The sequence below is a fragment of the Rattus rattus genome, chromosome 5 (genome assembly GCF_011064425.1).
Source record: "Rattus rattus isolate New Zealand chromosome 5, Rrattus_CSIRO_v1, whole genome shotgun sequence".
NCBI classification, from domain to species: Eukaryota; Metazoa; Chordata; class Mammalia; order Rodentia; family Muridae; genus Rattus; species Rattus rattus.
Genome location: NC_046158.1, coordinates 53,864,473 through 53,887,473, shown reverse-complemented (window position 1 = coordinate 53,887,473; position 23,001 = coordinate 53,864,473). Strand labels below are relative to the sequence as shown.

General features: G+C 44.0%; 1 protein-coding gene across 2 annotated transcripts in view; it reads right to left on the bottom strand.

Moving 5' to 3' along the window:
- The window catches only part of Osbpl6 (oxysterol binding protein like 6), a 96,565-nt gene that overhangs the window by 58,060 nt on the left and 15,504 nt on the right, over positions 1-23,001 (bottom strand). The window contains exon 2 of one of the 2 annotated variants that reach the window (XM_032903529.1): positions 14,064-14,315. In XM_032903529.1, coding sequence (XP_032759420.1) covers positions 14,064-14,165 — 102 coding nt within the window. In that variant the 5' untranslated portion in view covers positions 14,166-14,315. Of the gene's footprint in view, positions 1-14,063; positions 14,316-23,001 lie in introns of those variants that run through there. The other variant, XM_032903530.1, reaches the window with a different exon arrangement.

Genomic DNA, 23,001 nt, shown 5'->3' with positions numbered 1-23,001 from the left:
AACACTGTTTATCCTAGAATAAAATTAACCCAACTCAATACCCAGAATTGGCTTCAAATTCGCATTTCTTTTTTTTAAAACAAGAAGCAAATCCTTCAGGTTTGCACTCGTACACTGCTCATTTTCATAAGGGAAAAGTCCTGAATGGTATGTCCTTAGTGCGAGCAGCTATGAACGCTGAGAATTATGTGCCTAGTCTCAGGATCCTGCCAGACTGCTTCCTGGAGGGAGGGCTGGCTCCTCTGTGCTTAGAATCACCATTTCACCTCACCGCACCCAACCCCACACAGCTGTGTGGAAGGTCAGTGGAAAAGTGTGTTTTTAACATGCATAAAGGCCTTGATTTGATTCCCAGCACCACAAAAGGGGGGCAAAAGGTTCTTAAAGATAATTTCTTCAGTGTTTTCTGTTTACATTTTAGAGCTCTGTCATGGGGCTGGGTGTTTAAATACCTTCTTTTGGAACTGTAAAAGTTAGATTTCTGTGACAACAGAACATCTGACAACATTTAATGAATTTAACTTTTAAATTCCCATCTCTTGTTTACTGAAAGGAAGGCTCAGGTCAGTAGAGAATCATCAACTTTGTCCTTAAATCTGCAGATACAAAGTTAGATCTTTTCATATCGTTTCTTTTACGATCATCATTTTTGCTGTCATTGTCCCCTCCTTCTTTTACCAGCTCGACACTCTCATTTCCTTTCACGATGGCTGGGAAACATACACTACACTGAAGGTGTTAAGCACGTTATATAAGCGACACAAATAGAGGGTTACATAAGCACATTCATTATTCTTTAAAAAAAAAAAAAAAGCTTCCCCTCAAATCCTAAAATTACTACTTAATTTCCAGATCGTGTGTGTGTGTGGGAGGTGTGTGTGGTGTGTGTGGTATGTGTGGTGTGTGTGGTGTGTGTGTGTGGTGTGTGTGTGGTTTGTGTGGTGTGTATGTGTATGTGTGGTGTGTGGTGTGTGGTGTGTGTGGTGTGTGGTGTGTATGTGTGGTATGTGTACATGTGTGTGCACGCGTGCATACATGTGTGTATGTGTGTGTACATATGTGTGTGTACGTGCGAGAGTATGTGCACGCATGTACTCATTTGTATCTGATGCGACCCAGGCCTTATGAACATGAGGCAAGGACTTAACTCTTACTAAGCATCACCCCCAGCCACCTCAGGCACTCAGAACACACACTGGTGGAAATACCTACCCATCCCTGCTCAAAGGGACCTGATGCATATAGAACTCAGGCCAAGATTCTTGAATGTAACCTTGCCTGTAGCTCTCCAGCCTGCTAAGTCTGCTCTTTTGGCTAGAGTTCACAGGTCTCAACACCTCCTGGGCAGCAAGAGGAAATCTGCCTCCATGACTGTGTCCTTTGGTTTCCTCCACGTCTGTAAACAGACAATGAGACTCTGCACAATAGGTCAACAGCTCAGGACAACTCACCCGGGGAAAAGCTTGAGCCAAAGGGCTGCTGGTCAGGGCTTCTATCTAGTCAATTTTATTTCAAAGACACAAAAGTGAGGTTTATCTTTATCTGGGAATATTTTAGGCCGTGGCTACCAATTCCTGTATAGACTCACTCTTCATCCAAGTCCAGGGCACGAATGAAGACAAGCAGACCATTGCTATCTGAATGTCAACACCACTGAGCTGCTTATCCGGCTCTCTGTTCTAATTTGCTTCTCTTTTGCGGCGAAATCACTGCCTAAAATCAACGTAGGGAGGAAAGGATCTATTTGTCTTACGCGTCTGTGTCACAGTCTATCCTTGAGGGAAATCAGCACAAGAAGCAGGAACCTGGAAGCGGAATCTGAGGTAGAGACCGTGGGACAACATTGCTTGCTGGTTTGCTTCCATTGGACCAGCTGCCCGCGAGGCCGCATGCCCCACCAACTATTAATTACCAATTAATCAAATGCCCCCACACATGCCCACGGGCTTGTCAGATACAGCCAATTCCTCAACAGAGGTTTCTTTGCAGAGTCCCCAGTTTATGTCAAGTTGTCCAAAACTGTCACCATACTATTTTACTTATTCTGTGTGTGTGTGTGTGTGTGTGTGTGTGTGTGTGTGTGTGTGTGTGTGTGTGTGTGCCTTTGCCCGTAGTATGTGATACCACCAAGTGGGGCTAGGCTGGCGGTCCACCAGCCCCCGGAATCCACCTCGCCTCATACTCAAGGGCCAGGACCACAAGCCTGCAAAGCACCCGTGCCCAGCCTTCTGCATGCACGCTGGGGCCGGGACTCAGGTCCTGGTGCTGGGATTGCCGTCTCCTCAGTCCCTCGAAGATAGATTTATATTTACAGTTTATACAAAGTAATTTCAAAGGAGAGTATCCAAATAAGTCAGAAATCTCCAAAGAGTTTCTTTGGAGTACTCTTCTGGCTACCAGTCCTGACTCCGTTCTAAGTGTGGTGGTGTATTTTGGCCCAGCACAGTACGTCAGTCATATTAGTGACCTAATTAGGTAGTGCAGCCACCAACCAGAAGTGAATTCCCATGTGTGCCTCCCAGGTCGCCATTCCCAATCTCTGCATGGACTGTTTACGTGTAGTCAAGCCTTTGTACACTGACAAAGTTATTTTATGGCTAATTGGATGGTGAGGACAGGGAGCCAGATCGGTGTGGTCGGTAAGCACTGGGGTTGGAATGCTGGTTGAGATTTGATCCAGGGGCCCATGCTTTTAAATATTATCTCTTATTGACGTCAACGCGAATACTGGATGACATGAGTTACAGCAACTTCAAAGACATAACCCCGCCTCTCAGACAACACGAGGCAGGGCTCCCTCTACCACACAACCTCGCCTGGATTCCGACGTAGACATGAGTGACAAGGAAAGGGAAAGGTCCCGGAACTCTGAAATATCACACAACCTCAAGGTTAATTTCTTGGACAACCCTGAAATTAACCTTGAGGTCCTGCAATTTCCAGTTTCTAATTTTGAGAAGGCAGAGTCAGCTGACTTTAGCTGTGGGACCATGGATGATGACACGGAGCGAGTGCTGAAACATTTTTAGATCAGGATGCTCCTCTCATTCTATTTACCGAATGCCAGACAGAACCGCTAACCGGGCTCGGCTTCAAGTCTGCCACCTGTAAGGTGGAGATAACAGCTCTCCTTGTAGGACCCAGCATTGGCGCTTAGTGTATACAATGCACTGCCCAGACACTGGTACACAGCTGACACTCAATGGTAGCCACTATCTTGCTATAAACATTACACCATCAATCAGGTAGCTCACGCATTCCTCTGGAAATAGGAGGATGCCCACAACTGTGCTAACTTACTAGTGAGCTGTCACGCTAGTCAGGACCACGGCATGACTGGTGTATCAGAGTTCACCGTGCAACCTATTAATATGAGTGGAGGCAAATGTCATACACACTCACAAAGGGAAGCCAATCACAGCAGTGTCCTGCAGACTCTGCGACCTCCTGAATGCCTGAAATAGTAGGGGTTCAAGTACTTGCTTGATGTCATCTCAATCAATTTATTCCAAGGAACGCTTTTCATTGCCATATCATAAAGCATTAGCCCAGTGGCTCTCAATCTTTCTAATGCTCCTCGTTTACCGGTGATCTCTCTCCTGACCATAAAAGTATTTTCGTTGCCACTTCATAACTGTAATTTTGATAGTTACGAATCATATAATAAATATCTGTGTTTCCCAATGGTCTTAGGTGATCCTTATGAAAAGGCCATTCAACCCTGAAGGGGGTCATAACCCAAAGGTTAAGAACCAGTGTATTGGGGTCACCAAAACCACAAGGCCATACTGACCGAGTTAGCAGCAACTGTCCTTCCTACACTGAGAAAGCGGCAGCCTGTTAAAAGTGACAGTTAAGTGGACATACTTTTCTGCTAAACAGTGTCCAGAAAAGGTCCCATAGGACAGTGGGAGAACCCATGGGAGAAAAGCAATGTTAGCACAGCCTGGGCTCCTGTGTGGAAAGGAGCGTGTCGCTGTGCATTCACACCTCCAGACCCCACTCACGTGGCCTGTGTTTGGAAGCCCTTCATCTTAAGAAACACAGCTTGCGGGCTGGAGAGGTGGCGCAGCAGTCCAGAGCACTTGCTCTTTCTGAGGACCCAGGACCCACACGGTGCTTCACAAGCATTTGTAATTCCTGTTTCAAGGGGTCCTATGCCTCTTCTCTGGCCAGTCCAGGTCCCAGGCACACACACACAGCACACATACTTACAGGCAGGCAAAGCACTCGCACACATAGAAATAAATAGAGCTTCATGGAAAAGCAATGCGGTTTGTCAACATCTCTGTATTGTATTGTGCACCGACAGCCGAGACCCAGCTGACTACCAAGGGACAAAGGCTTAAGAACACAGAACCAGAACACGCTGTTCACCTCAGGGCTCAACTCTGTATTCTAGACACTTAGCAACACGTTACATAGCAACATGGCGATGTAACAACATGGAGGCCAGCCTAGGTACTAGAGACTGTTCCGAAAGAGAACTGGACTAGCAGTCCCACGTGGCTCGAAAAGACAGCAGAGTTCATCTGGGATCTTAAACCGTCACAAGCTCTCACAAGGGTTTCCAGTATGATAGGCACTCGCATGATTTTGCTAGCTATGTAAGAAAAACTGCCTTTCAAGGTTTATGAATGTATTCTACGGGCACAACTGGACTACTTCAGTCCTCCGTGTGAAGTCAGACTGTACACCTATGGTATGTCTGTCCGTATCATAAATATTTGCTGAAGAAGGAACAAAGATTGCTAATACAGGCAATGTCTTAGTTAACGCTCAAGCATGACTACATGACCGGGAGATAGAATAGCCATTATAAAGATGAGAGAGCTGGCCGAGCTCATGCCTTAGTGTGTTTAGAAAATTACCTACTTTCCACAAGGTATGTCTTTCATTTTCATTTTTTTAACTGATTAAAGGTATCCTAACTTTATTTTTTTTAAAAAAAAATTAATTCTACTTTTTACTTGTTTATTTTATATCTCACTCACTGCCCCCTCCCAGTGGGCCCCTCCCAGAATCCTTCCCCCATGCCCTCCTCCCCTTCTCCTCTGAGTGGGTGGGGGCTCCCCCTGAGTATTCCTCCCACACTAGCCCTTCAAGTCTCTGTGAGACTAGGTGCTTCCTCTTCCACCGAGGCCAGACAAGGCAGCCTCAAGGAACATATTCTATGTACAGGCAACAGCTTTTGAGATAGCCCCTGTTCCAGATGTTCAGGACCCACATGAAGACCAGGCTGCACATCTGCTACACATGTGTAGGGAGGCCTAGGTCCAGCCTGTATATGTTCTTTGGTTGGTAGGTCTGAGAGCCCCAAGGGTCCAGGTTAGTTGACACCATTGGTCTTCCTGTCCCCTTAGGAATCTGCCCACAATCCTTCTTCCTATTTTTCCATCTTCATTTAACTTTAGGTTTAAATTTATGGTGGTAAGGCTTATAATATGATTATAAAAAAGCTGGTGGTCTAATGATAATTATAATATTGCCAATATTATACTGCTTTAAAATCTCTCTCTCTCTCTCTCTCTCTCTCTCTCTCTCTCACACACACACACACACACACACACACACACACACACACACACGAGAAACCCCCTTATATGCCTGAAAGAAAGAAAGAAAGAAAGAAAGAAAGGAAGAAAGGAAGAAAGGAAGAAAGAACAAAATTGAAAAACAGCCATGTTAAGCAATGAATTCTTTCAACTACTTTTGCATATTTTATTTTTCAATGCACATTCAATTACTAAAACCGAAATTGGAACTGTACTGTATTTCAGTTCAATAACCTGCTTTTTTTTTCAATTAACTTTCCCCCAGGATTAGATATTCTTCCAAAAAAAATTTTAAATAGTCGTGCAAGATCTCACTGGATGACTGTGAAATGCTGTTTAACTGCTTCCGTATTTCTGAATACTAAATAGTTTCTAATTTTTCATCAGTAGAAAATATTTTGTGCAGAAATATTCACATGTATATTAAACTAAAAAATCAGTATATAACCTTTGATAATTCTCCTCTGCGATTACAGTGTAGATCACTACCCCTCCTAGGGAACTTTCATTATTTCTTTAGAATATATTGTTTGGAAGCTAAATTAATGGTTCTACGATATAATCTTATTAAAGGTTTTCTATAAACATTGCCAGGTCCAAACCCACAAAACCAATGCACAAGCTTGGCAGCGAGCAAAAGAATACATGTTCACAAAACCTCACCATGACGAATGCCACAAAATCAGCTTGTAGTTAGGATTCGAGGTGAGTAAGTCTGGTGCTTGGAATATAGACCAGATAATGTGCACAGGCGGTAGTGTGTGCACAGGATTTGTACCCCATAGTTAGGCAGGTACAGTGGAAGCCAGTGGAAGGAGGTAGAAGATTTACATTTGTTCCTTAAACAAAATAAAGCAGGTTTACACACCCAAGGCCCTTCCGTATGATGCTTGATAGTTCTAATGAAACAGCTCAAAGTATATTCTGACTCCCAGCCCCAGTGAATAGCAGTCTCCGGGGAACAGCAGGCTGCTAGGCCTTTCTAACCTCCACGGAGGGGCCCTCTGGGACTCGCTAACACCATCTATTTGGTGCTCTGCCTAAGAAGCTAACAAGCCATGTTAACCTTGAATCTGACAGGTGGATTTGCTGCTGTAAAAAGGAAACCAGTGAGCTCAGGCTACTTGAAAACAGGGAAAGGCGGACCTGAAGGACCAGCAGGGCCCTGCAGGCATGCCAGGGACAGCAGCAGCCCCTTACCCAGTGATGATGATTTCTGAATCATTTGTGGGTATTGAGCGGCTGCGTGCCAGGTGTCAAATTTCTTCCCAGTGGTCTCTGTTTTAGCACGTGTCATATGTACTGAACGTGTGCGGTAAACAGCATGTGACAATGGTGGGGATCTCCAAGTGGTGGGGACGAGAAAGCTGGGGGGCTGCTCATTAGTTCTAAAGGGGAAAAAAAAGGCTAATTGCAGTTTTCAGTAAACAAGCAAATGATCAAAAGTTTGCATTCCGAAGCTAATTTAGCAATATACAGAAAGTTCAGGAAGTAGCACTCCCTTTCTAGAACAGCTATGCTCATGACACCTATGAGTGTTAATCTAGTTTACTAGGCTAAAGAAGATATGAACATCACCACTGATGCTTAGGAGAACACATGGGGGGGGCACACTAACCCAGAGGTGATTGACACATGTTGCTTGCACAGTTCTTCTCTAATATTTGGATATCCATCCTGACTGGTTTTGCAACAAACAGACCAATCAAACCATGAAGTGCCCAGGGTAGGGCCTCCAGAGCAAGGCCAACAGAGACTGAACCCTGTCTTCACCACTCACTTTTTGTACTATTTGTGCCATGTTTTATTTCTCTGGAAAAGGTCCTCAGGGCCAGCCTCCCCACAGAGAGCTTCCATGCAGCATCGCCTGGTGGAGGTGTGCTACCTCCTCGGACACTGCCTCACTCCAGAACATCCAGACTTTCCAGAATTCCCAACTCACCAAGAGGCACCTGAACCAAAACCTGCCTCCAGAATGAACTGCCACAAAGGAAATATTTTTTTTCCCAACTAAATACTAACCAGGCCCAAGCCATCTTAATATCTAAGATCAGGTAAGACTGGGCATTGTGGCCATAAACAGAAATGCCACTTTCTTATTGATACTGGTCATAAATCCTAGAAAGTGAACAACACACAATACCTAGATCACAAAAGGCTAAATTTAAATAGGAAGAAAATCAAGAATTTTTTAACACTCAGTACTAAAGATTTAGTCCTTCACATCACTCTAGTGAGGACAGCATAGATTCTCAAATCAGGTTTGTGATCTTTCTGTCCAGACAGTGGGCTTCAGGGTCAACCTGCACAGCCGCAGGGCCACTGTATGCTACAGAGGTGCAAGAATTCATGTTAAACTGTTCCCCACAGATAAGACTTGAAATGGCTTAACCTGGAGGATAGGTGTCAAAGTGGGAATCCTTACCGTTTTCTCCCCCGAAACAACATTTGCGGCTGCAGACGGCTCAGTTGGTAAGGCAATCACTGTGCAAGCATGGTGGCCTGTGACTGATTCCCAGTACCCATGAGAAGAGCTTAGCAGCGTGGTGTGCACTTGTAATCCCAGTGCTGGGAGGCAGAGACAGGAGGGTGTCCCGGGCCTACTGTCCAGCCAGCATAGCCTAATCAGGGAGCCCCAATTTCCAGGGAGAGATCTTGTCTCCTAAATCAAGATGCTTGGCTCCCAAGGAAAGCACCTGAGGCTGATCTCAGGCCTCCACACATGTCGCACAGTAACATAGGCATGTACCTACACACACACACACACACACACACACACACACACACACACACACACACACACCTTCATACATGATCCCACACAAATGTTAATATTTTTGATTAGAACATTTGTAAGCTTGAGATAACATTATATTTTGCACAACTGAATGATGGAAACAAGATTCATATTTATAAAAGAGGCATCCTATGTTTGCCAGTAGAAAGTTGGCTTCCTCACGGAAGATGCTCCAAGGACATAGTCAGAAGAGACATTTTCCAACACATTCACATATAAAAAGGAAGATGTTTTTATCATTCTGTCTGTCCAAGAGGAAAACCTATGCTATGAAAACCCAGTACATTTAGGTTCTAGGAGCCTTTCCACAGAGGCAGAAGGTGCTGGTTCAGCTATTGGACAGAGTCTTACTGAGAACCCGGTTAGAGCAGCGTGTAGCCCTGCTGGCTCACTGCTGGGGATGGCCTCAAACATCACCACTCGGCACCAACTGAAAGGGCTCCTGTTGGTTTTGAAATATTCTGCTCTTGAAAATACACAAGAAAATTCTGGATGCTCATATGTGACGGCTAGTGTTCGCCGTCGGTGTGACTGGAGTTAGAATCATTTACAGGCCTGTTAAAGGGTGTTCAGAGGATTAAGTGAAGAAGGAAGGACACTCTGCTGTGGGCAGCACCATCCCATCCATGGAGTCTTTGATAGAGAGAAGCTGAAGAGCACCTTCCATTCCTCTCTGCATAACAAACTCTTCCCCTACAACGGTAAGTCAAGATAAACCCTTCTCCTCTTACCTTGCCTCTTGTCAGGGATTTTGTTTTAGCAACAAGAAAGGTAGCTAATCTAAGGATTCTGTTGATCAGGGGCTTGTTGTAGAAGCACGAAACTCTTGGTTCTCAGTTCTGAGCTACAGCAGAATAAGTTCCCCGCCCTGTGGCTGTTATCCCAATGCTGGGAGAGGCCAAAAGCACATCCCTGAAGCTCGCTGGCCAGCCAGTCTAGCCAATCAGTGAGCTTCAGGTTCAGTGAGAGACCCTGTCTCAAAAACTGAGGTGTGGGGCAGCAGAGGAAGACACTCGGCATTGACCCCTGACCTCCATCCACACGCATGGAAACATACATGTATGCCTGCACCGAAAGTCCACATGCATACTCACATGAGAACCTAGTCATACAAACATCTCTATACATACATACTTCCTACAGGGCTGGGTGGAGAAGGGTTTTCCAAGGGAACATTCTGATTATCCTGTAAAGAATGCCCCGTGTGATGGGAGAAGGGTAGAAACCAGAAGACCAAGTTGCGGCAAACAATCCAGACGAGGAAACGTGGCGGCTCAGACCAGAATGGAGGGGAAAGCGGCTGCCAGACCCCAGGGGAAGGAAAATCTTCAGTGGTCTCTGTTGGTGGGAATCAGATGAGTGATAGATATTTCCAGGAGTCGGGATAGATCCATAGAAATGAGAATCATTATTTCCTGAGGAGGAAACTGGACAGAGGCAGCTTTGAGAGGAGAATGAAAAATTTGGTTTGGGACCCCTTAAGATCCATTAGCATCATGGGGGATCTCCCTAAGTAAGTTACTTAACAGGCCTACTGACATCCGGGTCAAAGACCACAAATTTCAGATCTTTCAGGAACCAGGCAGTCCATAAGAATAAATACTGAGATAACTGACAGATAAGGACTCTGGCTGATCGGGTAGAAAATGCCCCCATCTAAACTAGAAGCCACTACTGATCAGGGCACAGGGGCTTTATGTCTTTCAGTTTATAAGAATCTGGGTGCTTTTTCTAAGAAAAAGAAGTTTTGAGATCTACTAGAAGTGTTCGACTATCTAGAGGTTTTATTTCAGAACTTAACAGTAACCTTACTACAGCACCAAGGAAATTTTGTTTAGCATTTCTCTCATTACTTAATAAGAAAAACCTTTATTTCCATACACCTCCAGGGTCAAGTTTTATTTGCAGAAGGTTCGCTTATGAGAAAGCCTTAGATGTCTAATAAACTCCATTGTTAATCTTTTTGGCATTTTTAAGTCTCACGGCATGCTTATCTGGTGACACTTGTGAGATATGGCTGAACACACACACACACACACACACACACACACAGAGGCAATTGCATTAGGTGTCCTACCATCTAGCAACAGAGTGGAGGAGAACTTCTAGCAGAGAAGGTACAGAAGGCTTCAAGCTTCTTTTTTTGGGGGGGGGCTGGGGACCGAACCCAGGACCTTGCGCTTCCTAGGCAAGCGCTCTACCACTGAGCCAAATCCCCAACCCCGGCTTCAAGCTTCTTAAGGACTAAGTGGAGCCCTGATCCTTTCACTGGAGCAGGAAACACTTAGCAAAAGCCCAGACACTGTGTCTCTTTATGTCCCCAGCGCCTTTCATCCTTCATCTGCTGCACTACAGCACTGAGAGGCAGGAAAGGAAGCCAAGTGCTACTCTGCACAGATGTTCTCTGTTTTATTTATCCTGGAAGAAGAGAGAGGAAGGCAAATAAATCTGGCGTAGAAAATTTGTAATTAAAAAAAGGACAAGACTAATATCAATGTGGGTCTTCAAAAACACCGCTTAGAAAAGTTTACGACACGATGAAAGTCAACAGGCAGATCAACAAAGCAAACCACCAAAATCCTCGTGACAAGGTCAGTGGAGGAGACAGGGAAGTCATTCTGAATGGCCAGTGAGAATGTCCCATGAGCCAGTCTTTGATCCCAATGGAGTATTCGAGCGTGGGAGTGGGCGGGGGTAGGACTCTGCTCAGGGGGAAGATGGGGCAGAGACAGAAAGAGATACAAATGGGGCAGAGTTCCGAATTACAGCAGGCGATGTAAGTGCTGTGCAATGGGGCTGCACCAGACTACAGTCTCCTCTGGACATCCAACCTCTAAGGAAATCTGGCTTTACCTGTGTGGGGAACAGGAAGCCACTGGAGGGTTTCATGACTTTGCCATATTCAAGGAATTTGAAATGATGAGGTCCTGAAGGTGCTGGTGAGGCCAGTGACCTTAGCAGTGGCTGAGAGAGGTGGCCAGAGTCTGGGCTGGGGAGTGGACAGTAGGAAGGAAAGGAAATGATACTCTACAGGAAGAATACAATCTATGGAGTTAATTCTATGGACTGCGCGTGAAGCCAAGGAGAAAGGCATAGGGTAAATGCCACGTCACCGAGGATAGCAAACTGGTTTACACATGTTGGATTATGTCAGAGTCCGAGAGTGGGACGTCTAAGCAGAAATGTTTAAGCAGACCTTCAGCAGTTTGCACCTAGAACCTGTGAACTAAATAAGGTGCATTAAAGGACTACTGCATTCTCTGCTGTGTGCTATATCGTTCACTCATGTGACTAGGAGAAAGACAGGTGGACTGTGCGACACAGCAGTATCTGCATAGATGCCAGTCAGATCAGGGGCTGGAGAGATGATGGCTCAGCCATTAAAGACAAGGCTCACAACCAGGAGGAAGAGAAGATCGAGCGAAGACCAATTTATGACACTTTCTCTGGGTCCTTATACTACATAGATGCATGTAAGAAGTACCACACCACACCACTGCACATGTCAAACTTCCACGTTCTCGACATTTACAGTGAGTTTTAGGTAGTGACTGAGACAAGGGGGAGAGGGATCTGTCTTTATTCCTGATCATCCTCCTCTTTGAGGGAGATGTATAGATACAAAATAGCAGTCAGTAAGCAAGGAGAGAAGAATGTCTTTGGGAGTGTTTCCACCTGTTGAGATACATAGGGACAAAAGTAAACTGTCACCTTCACAATTAGTAGGCACCTGGAAAAATTAATACTAGCATGGAGCTCGGTATGTAGACCAGGCTGGTCTTGAACTCATAGAGCTCTGCCTGCCTCAGCTTCCAGAATGCTGGGGTTAAAGGCATGTGGCATAGTGGTACCCTGTCCCAAAACAAACAAACAAAAGCAGCCTTTTTTTGGTATAGTGTCTATTGTCTAAAATTCATGATCAGTTTACGCACCTTCTTTTCATCACTGGACTTTCCACTCACAAGCCCACCAGACGTCATCCTTTCTACCTTTAGGTTCCAGGCCAGGGTCTCCTGTGTCCCTGGTCTTTTGCATACAAAGCCTGGAGCGCAGGTGCAGCAGGCAGATCAACAAGGCCTGACAGCTGTTTCTGTAGCAGTCATTAGTCTTTCTTTTATTTACTACAGGTCTCCAGGGTGAGCTGGATCAATCCCTTCCTGCCCCTTAGCAACCACGAAGGCCATGCGGGCTTACGATTTCTCAGTTTAAATGCTCGGAGGAAGAGAAAAATGGAGAGTCCTTAACAGGAAAGAACAGAGAGGCAGAGGGTGGACTTGCCAATACAGAGGGCATCTGTGCACAAAGCGTTCTCATTCACAGTACTCCGAGTCTACGAGAATCGACAAATGCATAGCACTAAATAATAGAGCAGCCGGCAATCACAGGCTTAGTTAATGACAGAAGTACTTCTGACATAGTACATGGGTATCCTTAAAAACTTCCCAGGACCATGTACGAGAGATATCTGCATTAGGGTCTGTCAAAAATATACACATAAGAAATCACCGGCTTGTACAGGCTGCCCCAGAATTTCTCACTGTAACTGGCAGGGGTGTGCTCAGAGGGCTGTGAGGTTGGGGGTTCTCTCAATGGCACCCACAGAAATGCATTCCCACTGCTGTGAATCCATATCTGAGTTATCCATTTAAAATGCATGTACAATGAGAATTACTGGTGGCTGATGCACAGTCTGGCACCATGGCTAACACCTGTAGTTGCTAACACCCGGAGGCTGACAGTTCGAGACCAGACTGGTCTACAAAAAGTTCCAGACCAACCAGGCACGTGAGATACGAAAACAAAAAAGGAAAAGCAAAAAAAAAAAAAAAAAATTCACAAAGGAAAAGTCCCATAAAAGGTTGACAACGTACTTGTAAATTTCCACAAATTACTACCACAAGACACACTGTTATGGGAAACCATTAATCCTATCTGTGCTCGCCGAAATACCACTCACTGTTCTGTCAGTGGCCAGCATTTATATGACGGATCCCCACACAACCCTGACAGCAAGGTGGTCCCCAAAACATGAACGCAGCAATTGCCAACAAAAGGAACTTTACAGACAGGATCAGAGGAGACAGTAGGTGTTTTCTACCATAATTAAGTTCCGACACCTCGCTTCCACTGCTGCCTTTAAAAACTGTTCAATCCATGCTGCTCACAGTTCCCGGATACTACGATTTTATTTGCTTACAAATTATTGAGTGTGACAGAGCCCAGGTTCCACAGAGCCTCTCAGGGGTTAGGGCTTGTAGAGCACTGTCAGTCTTACAGAAAGTCTCCTGATGGTCCTGGGGTCCTTTTGCACGTCCATGAAGAGAGACCTGAACATCACAGTCTTGATGGTCCTGATGCTGGCTCCACAGCCAGATGCCCACAGTGAGGAGGTCACCAGGCTTCCTGGAGAAACCCTGCTCCATGCTATGGTCTGCACTCCCAAAGTCCATCCCTCTCCCTTCCCCCAGAAAATCCAAAACAACAACAACAACAACAACAACAACAACAACAACAACAACACCCAGAACAAAACAAGACAGAGAAGCCAGTGTAACAGCTTCTCACTATCAAGCACAGCTACACAAAATAAGGGAGTGACCTGTGGCACAAGCACTTCACAGCAAACCTTCAGGCTCAGCCATCCATGCCATCCAAATGGGGCTCTGTTGGCAGAAAACGATTAAAAAAAAAACACTAAAACCTTCTCCTACCTGTCTGCTTTCCCTCTGAGAAGATGTTGACGACAAGGCACTTCTATGGGTCGGAGTGGATGTTTTATGAGCAGGGGATATGCCCTTCTCGTCTGAACTCATGGTTGCAATTAGTCTAGGGATGTGCACGTGAGATCATCCCAATCCTCCTTCCAACTCCCAAAGAACCAGACAGTCTGTGGCTTCAGTCCATCTCCCTCGGATCGGACGAGACTCGGAAAGCTCTGGCCACTGATGATGTGTCCAAACTTCCTATAAACAAAGCAAATAGAAAAAGCAATCACCGTATTAGGGGGGAATTAATCTGCATTTACGGAGGGAAGAAGGCACACTTAGGAGTGCAGGTCTGGGGCTCTGAGACCTCTGGGCTGGAGACGCAAGCTGTGATTGGTGGTGGTACAGATCCTTAGGATGATTCGCACACGGATTCTGAAATTTCTGTGTGTGTACGGAATTTGGTAGATGCCCGCAGGCATTGAATTTCTAAGATTATGCCAACAAATCGCATGAACCTGAATGTGTTCACTAGAATTTTAGTGATCACCTATTTACAGACAATAATCAAAGAGCAATCCCTTGGGCGGGGCAGGTAGCTCAGTGGTAGAGCCCATGTCAAGGAGGAGCAAGGTTCGGGGTTCAATCTGAACCCAGATTAATTTAGTTAATTAATTATTAGCTCAAAGAGAACAATCTCAACAATTAAGAGAATTATTTCTTTTATGAACCTGCAAACCTGGGTATTCTGATGACTGAAATTTGTAATGCTTTCTTAGAATTTTAAATTTCCTGCTTAGCATCCAAATTATAACACTAAGTCTCAGAGCAAAATTAGCCTTTGTAAATCACGAATTCAAAGGGCCAAAAGCTCTTTTGTTCAACGGCAGTGAGATTTCATCTTTGACTGGCAAAAGGCAGTTAAATAAGCCAGCATCTGACAAGATGATTGTCTAATCTATTCAAGGAAGGCAATCTAATAAGTGTGAATGAAGACCCTGAAGCCAATCCCTGGTGCCTGGAAGCAGGAAAGTGAGAAGGCTATTTAGATCCTGGATTCAAAGTACTTTGTTTTCCATTCCAAGATATTTTACAAGTAGATGCTAACACTTGAGCCAAAAGTATGGCAGCTCTGTGATGTGTTCAAGGGCCCCAGGGGACGAGGCTGAAAGGCCCAACTTATTAAACCATTATCCACTCAGAAGTAAATTCAATCCAAGTTTCAGGCCCTCTGTTAGTCTCTGACACACCTCCCCCCTCCTTCCTTCCCCACCTCTCCTGTTCCCTCCTTTTCTTTCTTCTTCTGTTCCCATCCATCCATCTATCCATCCATCTGTTATTTATCTATAATCTACCTACCTACTTATCTACATATCTGTCTGTCTTCATTAATACTATTGCTAATATCTTATTTTAATTTAACATGGCATTTCCAGGATAACTTTTTTTGCAACAAAAGGGCCCATGCTCAGTCTGACTGTATTATGAATGCAAATATTCAAGAAAAAGAAAGCCAAGGGATGAATAATTAAACACATCCCAAGATCAGATTATGAGGTTATTGTTGATATCTATAAGTCTGGAATCTCTTTTGTTTTTAAACAAAAGCTGTTGTGGGACTTTTCAAGGTTTATCTGAACAACTCACCTCAGCTAAGGAACTGATGATAGGTCAAAAGTAAACTGAGTTTACTGGGGTTACTGGCAGGAGTATGGGTGAGGAGTTACATAAAGGCAAATGACCAACCCAAAGCAACTGCACCCCCGAAAAGCCCATCCTAGCATGGATGACGTTTATGAAAACTAGATCCCTCCAGCACCCTGTACAGCTTCCAGGCATCTTGGCTGATGGGAGTCTCCTCTCCTCACGAAGGTTACTGCTGACATAACCTTGAGGAAGGGCCTGGTGAATCTTGTAAGCTGCAGGAACTTCCTGAGACTTGTAAGTTTTATTTACTTCATGGATCTTAAGGAACCTCTATCAGGAAGGAATGTTTCACTTGGACAGAAAGTGCCCCCCAACAAAAGCATTTCAAGTATCCAATATCAATTTCAAATGGTTTTTACATCTCATTCTAACCAGGCATCAGTCAAAGGTTTGAGTAGCTCCTCTATTTTTAATGCATTGCAAAAGGAATTTTAAATTCTGTTCTGAGTTCTTTATTCCTGAAGTGTAGAATTTACTACGACCTAAGAATGATTTATTTCATTTCCAGTGAAGCACATTTTCAGAAACTGCCTAAACAGTGGTATAAACCCAAGATCTTACACTTTAAAGGCATCACCAACACAATTATTATATTCAGCAAAAAACCCCACTATAACTGAAAATAACAGTAATATGAGAGCAGAAACCCTCATCTTTCTCCCATTTTCCCCTCATGCATGTAGGAGGGAAAGCATTATAAAGTGCTGTGGCTTTTGCATGTATTTACACCGAGGGATAAACAATTCAGATTTATATAATTTATGACTCAAGGACCAAATCAGGGAAACCTGCAGAACTTGTTCATAGGCATCACAAATTATATGTGACCAAAAAAGCATTTGAAAGGAAAGGACTTAGCCTGAGCTCACTGCTGCTGTGTGAGTAAGCATCGGGCTCCTTGCCTGCTGATCCACACATCCTTCAGGCTGGGAATACAAGTACTCAGAATCCCTGCACTGTGCCCGACAGAGCAGCAGACCCCATGAAAGAGGAGCGCACAGCCTTGACAGAGTCTAACAGTGTTGCAGATAAGAGAGATGACAGTCAGTGCCACTCAAATGCCTTGTTCAAAGGAAGTCAAATGGCCCTCCTCAGGTGCGTGCTATGTGAAATCAGCTCCCTGAGAGAGATGAAGGAAATCTGACCTGAATAATTTCATTATAAATATAAAGAAAAATACGAAACGCTTAGATGATATATTATTGACTTAAAGCAGCATACTACTGAGTGTTCCTATCATTGTTTGGTTAAAATAGAATAAAAAAAATATTAACAAGGGTTATCCTTAGTTGTTGCAGCGGAGTCAGTTCAAAACCAGCAGAGGATCGGACCAAACAAAATTCCAGCGGGATGAATTTGAAAAGGCAAATCTGAGTGTGAACCAAATATAATTGACACAAATAATCTATTGGCAAAGATCAGGACGCATATAAAGAAAACAAAATCAAAGTCTCTCTCTCTCTCTCTCTCTCTCTCTCTCTCTCTCTCTTGTGTATGTCTCAAACATCTTTGAAAAATTAATCAATATACATAAAGAAAATAGAAAGTTTATTTAAAATAAAAGGAGGGAGCTGCAGAAGAACACAAGTCTTTTCACAAAACTTAAGAAGAGCAGCGTCTTCGACAGAGCTAAGGTTTGGGGACAATGGGATACAGTTTAAGACCTTGAAGCTATGGCATCAGAACTGGAATTTTGTAATTAAAAGGATGTAATGTATTAAATTAATTAATTAATTAATGTATTAAATTAATTAATTAAAAGGATGTAATGTAATGCAGCATGGTTCTTCAGCAAACACACTTTATCCTGTTATATTTTACTGTTATCCCTTAGCAGTCCATTTGTTTTCTAATGAGAGACAGAAAGGGGATGGACCCAGATGGGAGGAGAGATGGGGAGAAACTAGGAGAAACCATTGTCAGTTTATATATTATCTGAGGAAATAAATATTTTCAATAAAAGAAAAAAAGAAAAGATGCTAGAATTGGTTACCAAAAAAAGAAATAGACAGAATGAAAAAAAAAAGTTAGGGGGATGCAGGAAGGAAGGTAGGAAGGAAGGACGGAAGGAAGGAAAAAACGAAACAAAATTGAAGAACTCCTCCTGCAAACAAAAGGTCCAGGAGATAAAGGGGTGAGCAGGAGTGAATTCATCCAGATCTACAGATAACAACGACCTGAGCAATGGCTGAATGATTTCCAAAATGTTTCCAAACATGAAAATTTGATCACACTTTAACAGGAAAACAAGGTAGAAAAATAATTCAAAAACAAGACCCCAATGAAATTACTGAATTTAGATAGCACTGTGGGAAGCAATTCAATAAATTAAAAATTAATCACAGTGTAAGAGCGAGAACGGGCTCTGAAAGCACGCTTTTCTAAGCACCTCTTAGGCTGAAGAAAACGAGAGATGATACTAAAGATTACTTGGAAACATAAAAGTCAGAACCCACAGCACTCGCCCCTGCCCTCTACCCCCAGCCTCCTCCATCTGTCCATACGGTGGCGTGACTTCCCTGTGTAAGTACGGCCTTAGCCATTCACACACCTAAACGTGATCGGATAAAAGCAAATGCCCTGCACTTGTAAGCTTACAAAATTAGAAGAGATATCCAGAGAATGAATACATAACTGAGTATTCTTAAATAATTCAATTAACAAGTCAGGGGTCGTTTCTTTAAATTAACAAAAGGGTGCTGACTAACCAATAACAAGGAGAGAGAGCTACAGGCAGATAAAATAAATGAATAAAGCGAAAAACAGATCCGAGAAACCATGGTTACAGTTTATAACAAGCTTATTAATAAGACTAAGTCAGAATAAAATATTCTAGAACCCTCCTAGTAGACTCAAAGTCCATTCATCTAGAATCCATTACCAATATTGAAAGCTGCTAGGAAATGTAAGACTATGTCCTTAGAAGTTGGTGGTATTTCTGTAAAAACATATAAACAAAACAAACCCCCACACGCAAAGTCGACCAATCCAGCGCAGGCTTAACAGCAAATGGTGAAACTGTTCTTGTTGACATCAACTCACTGATGTTGGAGTTTGCCTGCTTAACGTGCTTGCCAGTGCGTGGCATAGCACAACTGTCCATCTGAAATGCTCAAACAGGGCCGGGGAGCATGCTCAGTGAGTCAGACATCTGCTGTGCAGGCAGCAGGATCTACCCACGCAGAAGGCAGGTATGCTGTGCAATCCCAGTGCCAGAGGGCAGAGGCAGGAATTACTTGGGGTTTAGTGGTCCACTCTAGCGTGTGACTATGAGCTTCCAGTTCAGTGAGAGACCTTGTTTCAAAATAAGACACAGAGGAAGACAGCTTCACACTGACCTCTGGCCACCATTGGTGCACACGCACACACACGCACACACACACACATACACACACACACACACACACACACACTGTTGGCTTCCATCAGCACACACACAGTACACACTCACCCATCTGCTGATGGCTTCCATGGACACACACATAGTACACACCCACTGACACACACAGAAAGAAACCCAAAGCATGCAGTGCTGGAAATTAAGGAGCATTCTCTGTGTAAACACTGAATTCAAGGGCTGAGACTGCAATGCAGAGGTAGAGTGCTTGCCAAGCAGGCATGGGGCCCAAGGTTCAGTCCTCAGTATTGCCGGGGTAGGGAGAGGCTGTGTGTGTGGTTAAAAGATGGAATTCAAAGCACGGTATGGTGGCACACACCTGTACTCCAAATACTCAAGAGGCAGGAGAATTGCCATGAGTTTGAGGTCATCTGAGCTATACAATGAGTTTTAGGTCATCCTAGGCTGAAATTAGATCCGGTCTCAAAACCAAAGTTTCCCCAAACAAGACAATTCAGAAGGGCATAAAAAGCCATACCTTTATATAGGACCTCCAGGAGCGATCTCTCGAGTACACATACGGATTCCCAGAAGTGGCCATTACCACTATGCATTTTCCATGTCTCAGCTTTGTTCTGACTGCTGTACAAACACTCAGTTAATGACCTCAGCACCAGCACGAGGCAATGCTCGCACACTCCTCTTTGTATGAACAATTCAAGCGAGACCAGAAGGTACGAGACAGCCGGCTGTGGTTGCAGCGTGCGAACATTGCCGCACAGGGACCCACAGTGTGTCCGCTCAGAAGGAAAGTGAGGGATGTGTTCCAGGACACCGCAGCCAGGTGCTGTGTGCAGCCTTCATATTTGTGTTTGTTATGGGGGTACAGGAGCTGGGAACAGAATACGGGGCTTTGCACATACCAGGCAAGCGCTCTGTTCTGAGCTGTATTCTCAGCTCTGGGCTTTCAAATTTGGAGGGCTGGGAAAGAATAAAGCGGGGGGAAGCGAAGAAGATGAGAGCAAGAATCTGGATTTTTACATTTAGATTCGCTCTCAAACTGAACTAAACACTATAAAACCTTTGGTTGGCCACACGTTGATACACCTTAATATAAACCTTCCAGAATCATAATAGGAATATTCTAAAGTCCACGTGCAAAAGCTAACATGTAAGACAAAGGAAGAAAATTATTCTAAAAAATAAGAAAAACTCTAGTCAGCCACACATCCAAACTAGTAAGCAGCTCGGGGCATGCAGGCAGAGCAGTGGAATAAAGCTAAGATCCTTCCACCCCCCAACAAAAAAATCAGTGAGAATACTATTTTCAACGAGCTATCAAGCTATCAGGAAAAAAAAAAAAGCTGAATGTCTTGCTTCGAGCCAAATATACTGTGAGAGACTCAAACTTTTAAAGGTAAAATAAGTCCCATAAAAACGTCAGGAAAAAAGCTTTAGATAAACATGAGTCGCGCTGGAGTAGAAAACTAACTTATTAATAATGGTAGTTGAACCCCTCACCCCACGTCAAGATTTGATCTGTTCGCTATGTAATGTTCACTTCTGTATCCCAAGGTCTAGTTGACCCAGGATGAGTGAATTCTCACATATGCCAGCTTTATTAATGCAAAGATTGCTCCACAATTTAAAACCATTGGTTCATAAAAATGGGCGATGAGAGGTAGGCAGAACTTTGATGCCCAGGCCTGGGGGTCTGAGGCAGAGACTTCGAGGAGAGAGCAGGAAGAAGGAAGAAGTTACCATGGAGAAGGTGGATCCTGACAGCAGGGCCATGGGAGCTGGCCAGCTGGAGTAGGAGCAGCCCAGGCTGAACGTGGCAAGTGATATCTCGGTATTACCGACAGGAAAGTGGACAGAACAGCCTACTGGGTTGGGGTCTGCCTAGCACTAGTGCCTGTAAGAATTATTATAAGCCTAGTAAGAGCACCAGTGGAAGGGGAAGCCCTTGGTCCTGCCAAGACTGAACCCCCAGGGAACGTGATTGTTGGGGGGAGGGCAGTAATGGGGGGAGGATGGGGAGGGGAACACCCATAGAGAAGGGGAGAGGAAGGGGTTAGGAGAATGTTGGCCTGGAAACCGGGAAGGGGAATAACAATCGAAATGTAAATAAGAAATACTCAAGTTAATAAAGATGAAAAAAAAACAAAAAAAGAATTATTATAAATATGAAGGTTCTGTATTTTTTATTTGGGAACTAAATGATCTAAGGCAGTGTAAAGCCAACTAGAAAAAAAATATTAATTTGACAAAGGTTTAGTGTATTTAATACCTAAAAAGTTCCTGCAAATCAATAAGGTAAAAATGATAACAAAGTAGACAGAGAATGGAAGATTTCCCAAAGGAAGTAACATAAATAACCAAACAGATCTGACCCAGTAAGGAAACGAATTCCTCGTTCCACTCTATGAATGGCTTCCCTGAAGTAAAAAGGCTAAAGAACAAAGGCTTTCTCTTCCCTTATCTTACATTGCCTCTCCGTTTGGTTGTTATGGTTTGGTTTGGGGCTTTCAGATAGGGTCTCATTTTGTAGCCCAGGCTAGACTGGAACTCCAGAGCCTCCTGCAGAAGTCTCTGTGTGCTGGGATTCATCATATGCCATCACACCTACATAGCTTCTAGTCCTTCTAACCACTGTCAGCCCCCAAAGATCTACATGGTCGTTGTTCTAATTATTCCTTTGTGATTGTTCGTGTGGATGTCTCTGAACACTATCTTAAATATGTCATTTTGTAATAACAAATCTCTGGGAAGTTACAGTATGTTGTATTTATCTGAAAACTGTAATTTGAACTAATGCATTATTAAGTGGGCCAATGGCCCTAAATCTAATCATTGTATTTTCTTTTCAATCTAATTTAATTTTTCTACTTGAGGTGAAATTTGTGACAATTCAAATAATTGTCAGGGAGACGCGGAGGCATCTATGACCACGCTACCCTGGATGTACCCAGTCTCCCCTGATCTCAGAAGCTAAGCAGGATCTTAGTACTAGGATGGGGAGAATTCAGAAGGACTTCTTACTTTAAACCACCTCTGAGACCCTTCCCCCAGACAATCCTTCTCTAGATGGCTGTAAGTTTTATAATCAACAAAGCATACATTGCCTTTTAAACATTTCTCAATGAGTTAAAAATAACACAAAGAAAGTTTTTCCTGGGGCTGAGCACAGTAGCAATTGAATCATTCAGAGATTTGCAGGTTTGAGGCTAGACTGGGCTACAAGGCAACTTATCTCAAGATAAAACAGAGAACAGGCAGGTGTGGTGATGCACACCTTTAAGCCCACACTTGGGAGGCAAAAGCAGGTAGATGTCCCTGAGCTTGAGGCCAGCATAGTTTACATAGTGAGTTCCTGGCCAGCCTTGTCTCCAAACAACAACAGAGGCTGGGCGTTGTTGGCCCATGCCCTGAATTCTAGCATTGGAAGTCAGTGAGTTCAAGGCCACCCTGGTGTACAAAGTGAGCGTGTTCCAGGACAGCCAGGGGTACACAGAGAAACTCTGTTGTCTCCAAAAACAAAACAACAGAAGAACAAAACCCAAGAAAACATACTCAGATCCCATGCTTGAAGCAACTGAATAATATTAAAGAAAAAAAAATTGAGGTCAGAAACTTTAAAAGAGAAGACCACCTCCTTCCATGAGTTTTCTCTGTCACATCAAGGGAAAGGCAGTGAAGGGAGTGACAGGCTCTGACCACCCGTGAGGTGACTGCCCAACACCTTCTTCTCTCAGGGAGGAACACTGCACTTTTAATGTGTAAATGAGGAAACCGGGGCCTAGGAAGTCTGTGAATGCTCAGTTCTGGTGTCCATCTGCTTGCTATTAGAGCCTCTATAGGAACTCACCTTTTTGAAAGGACTGTTTGAGGGCTTTTCCT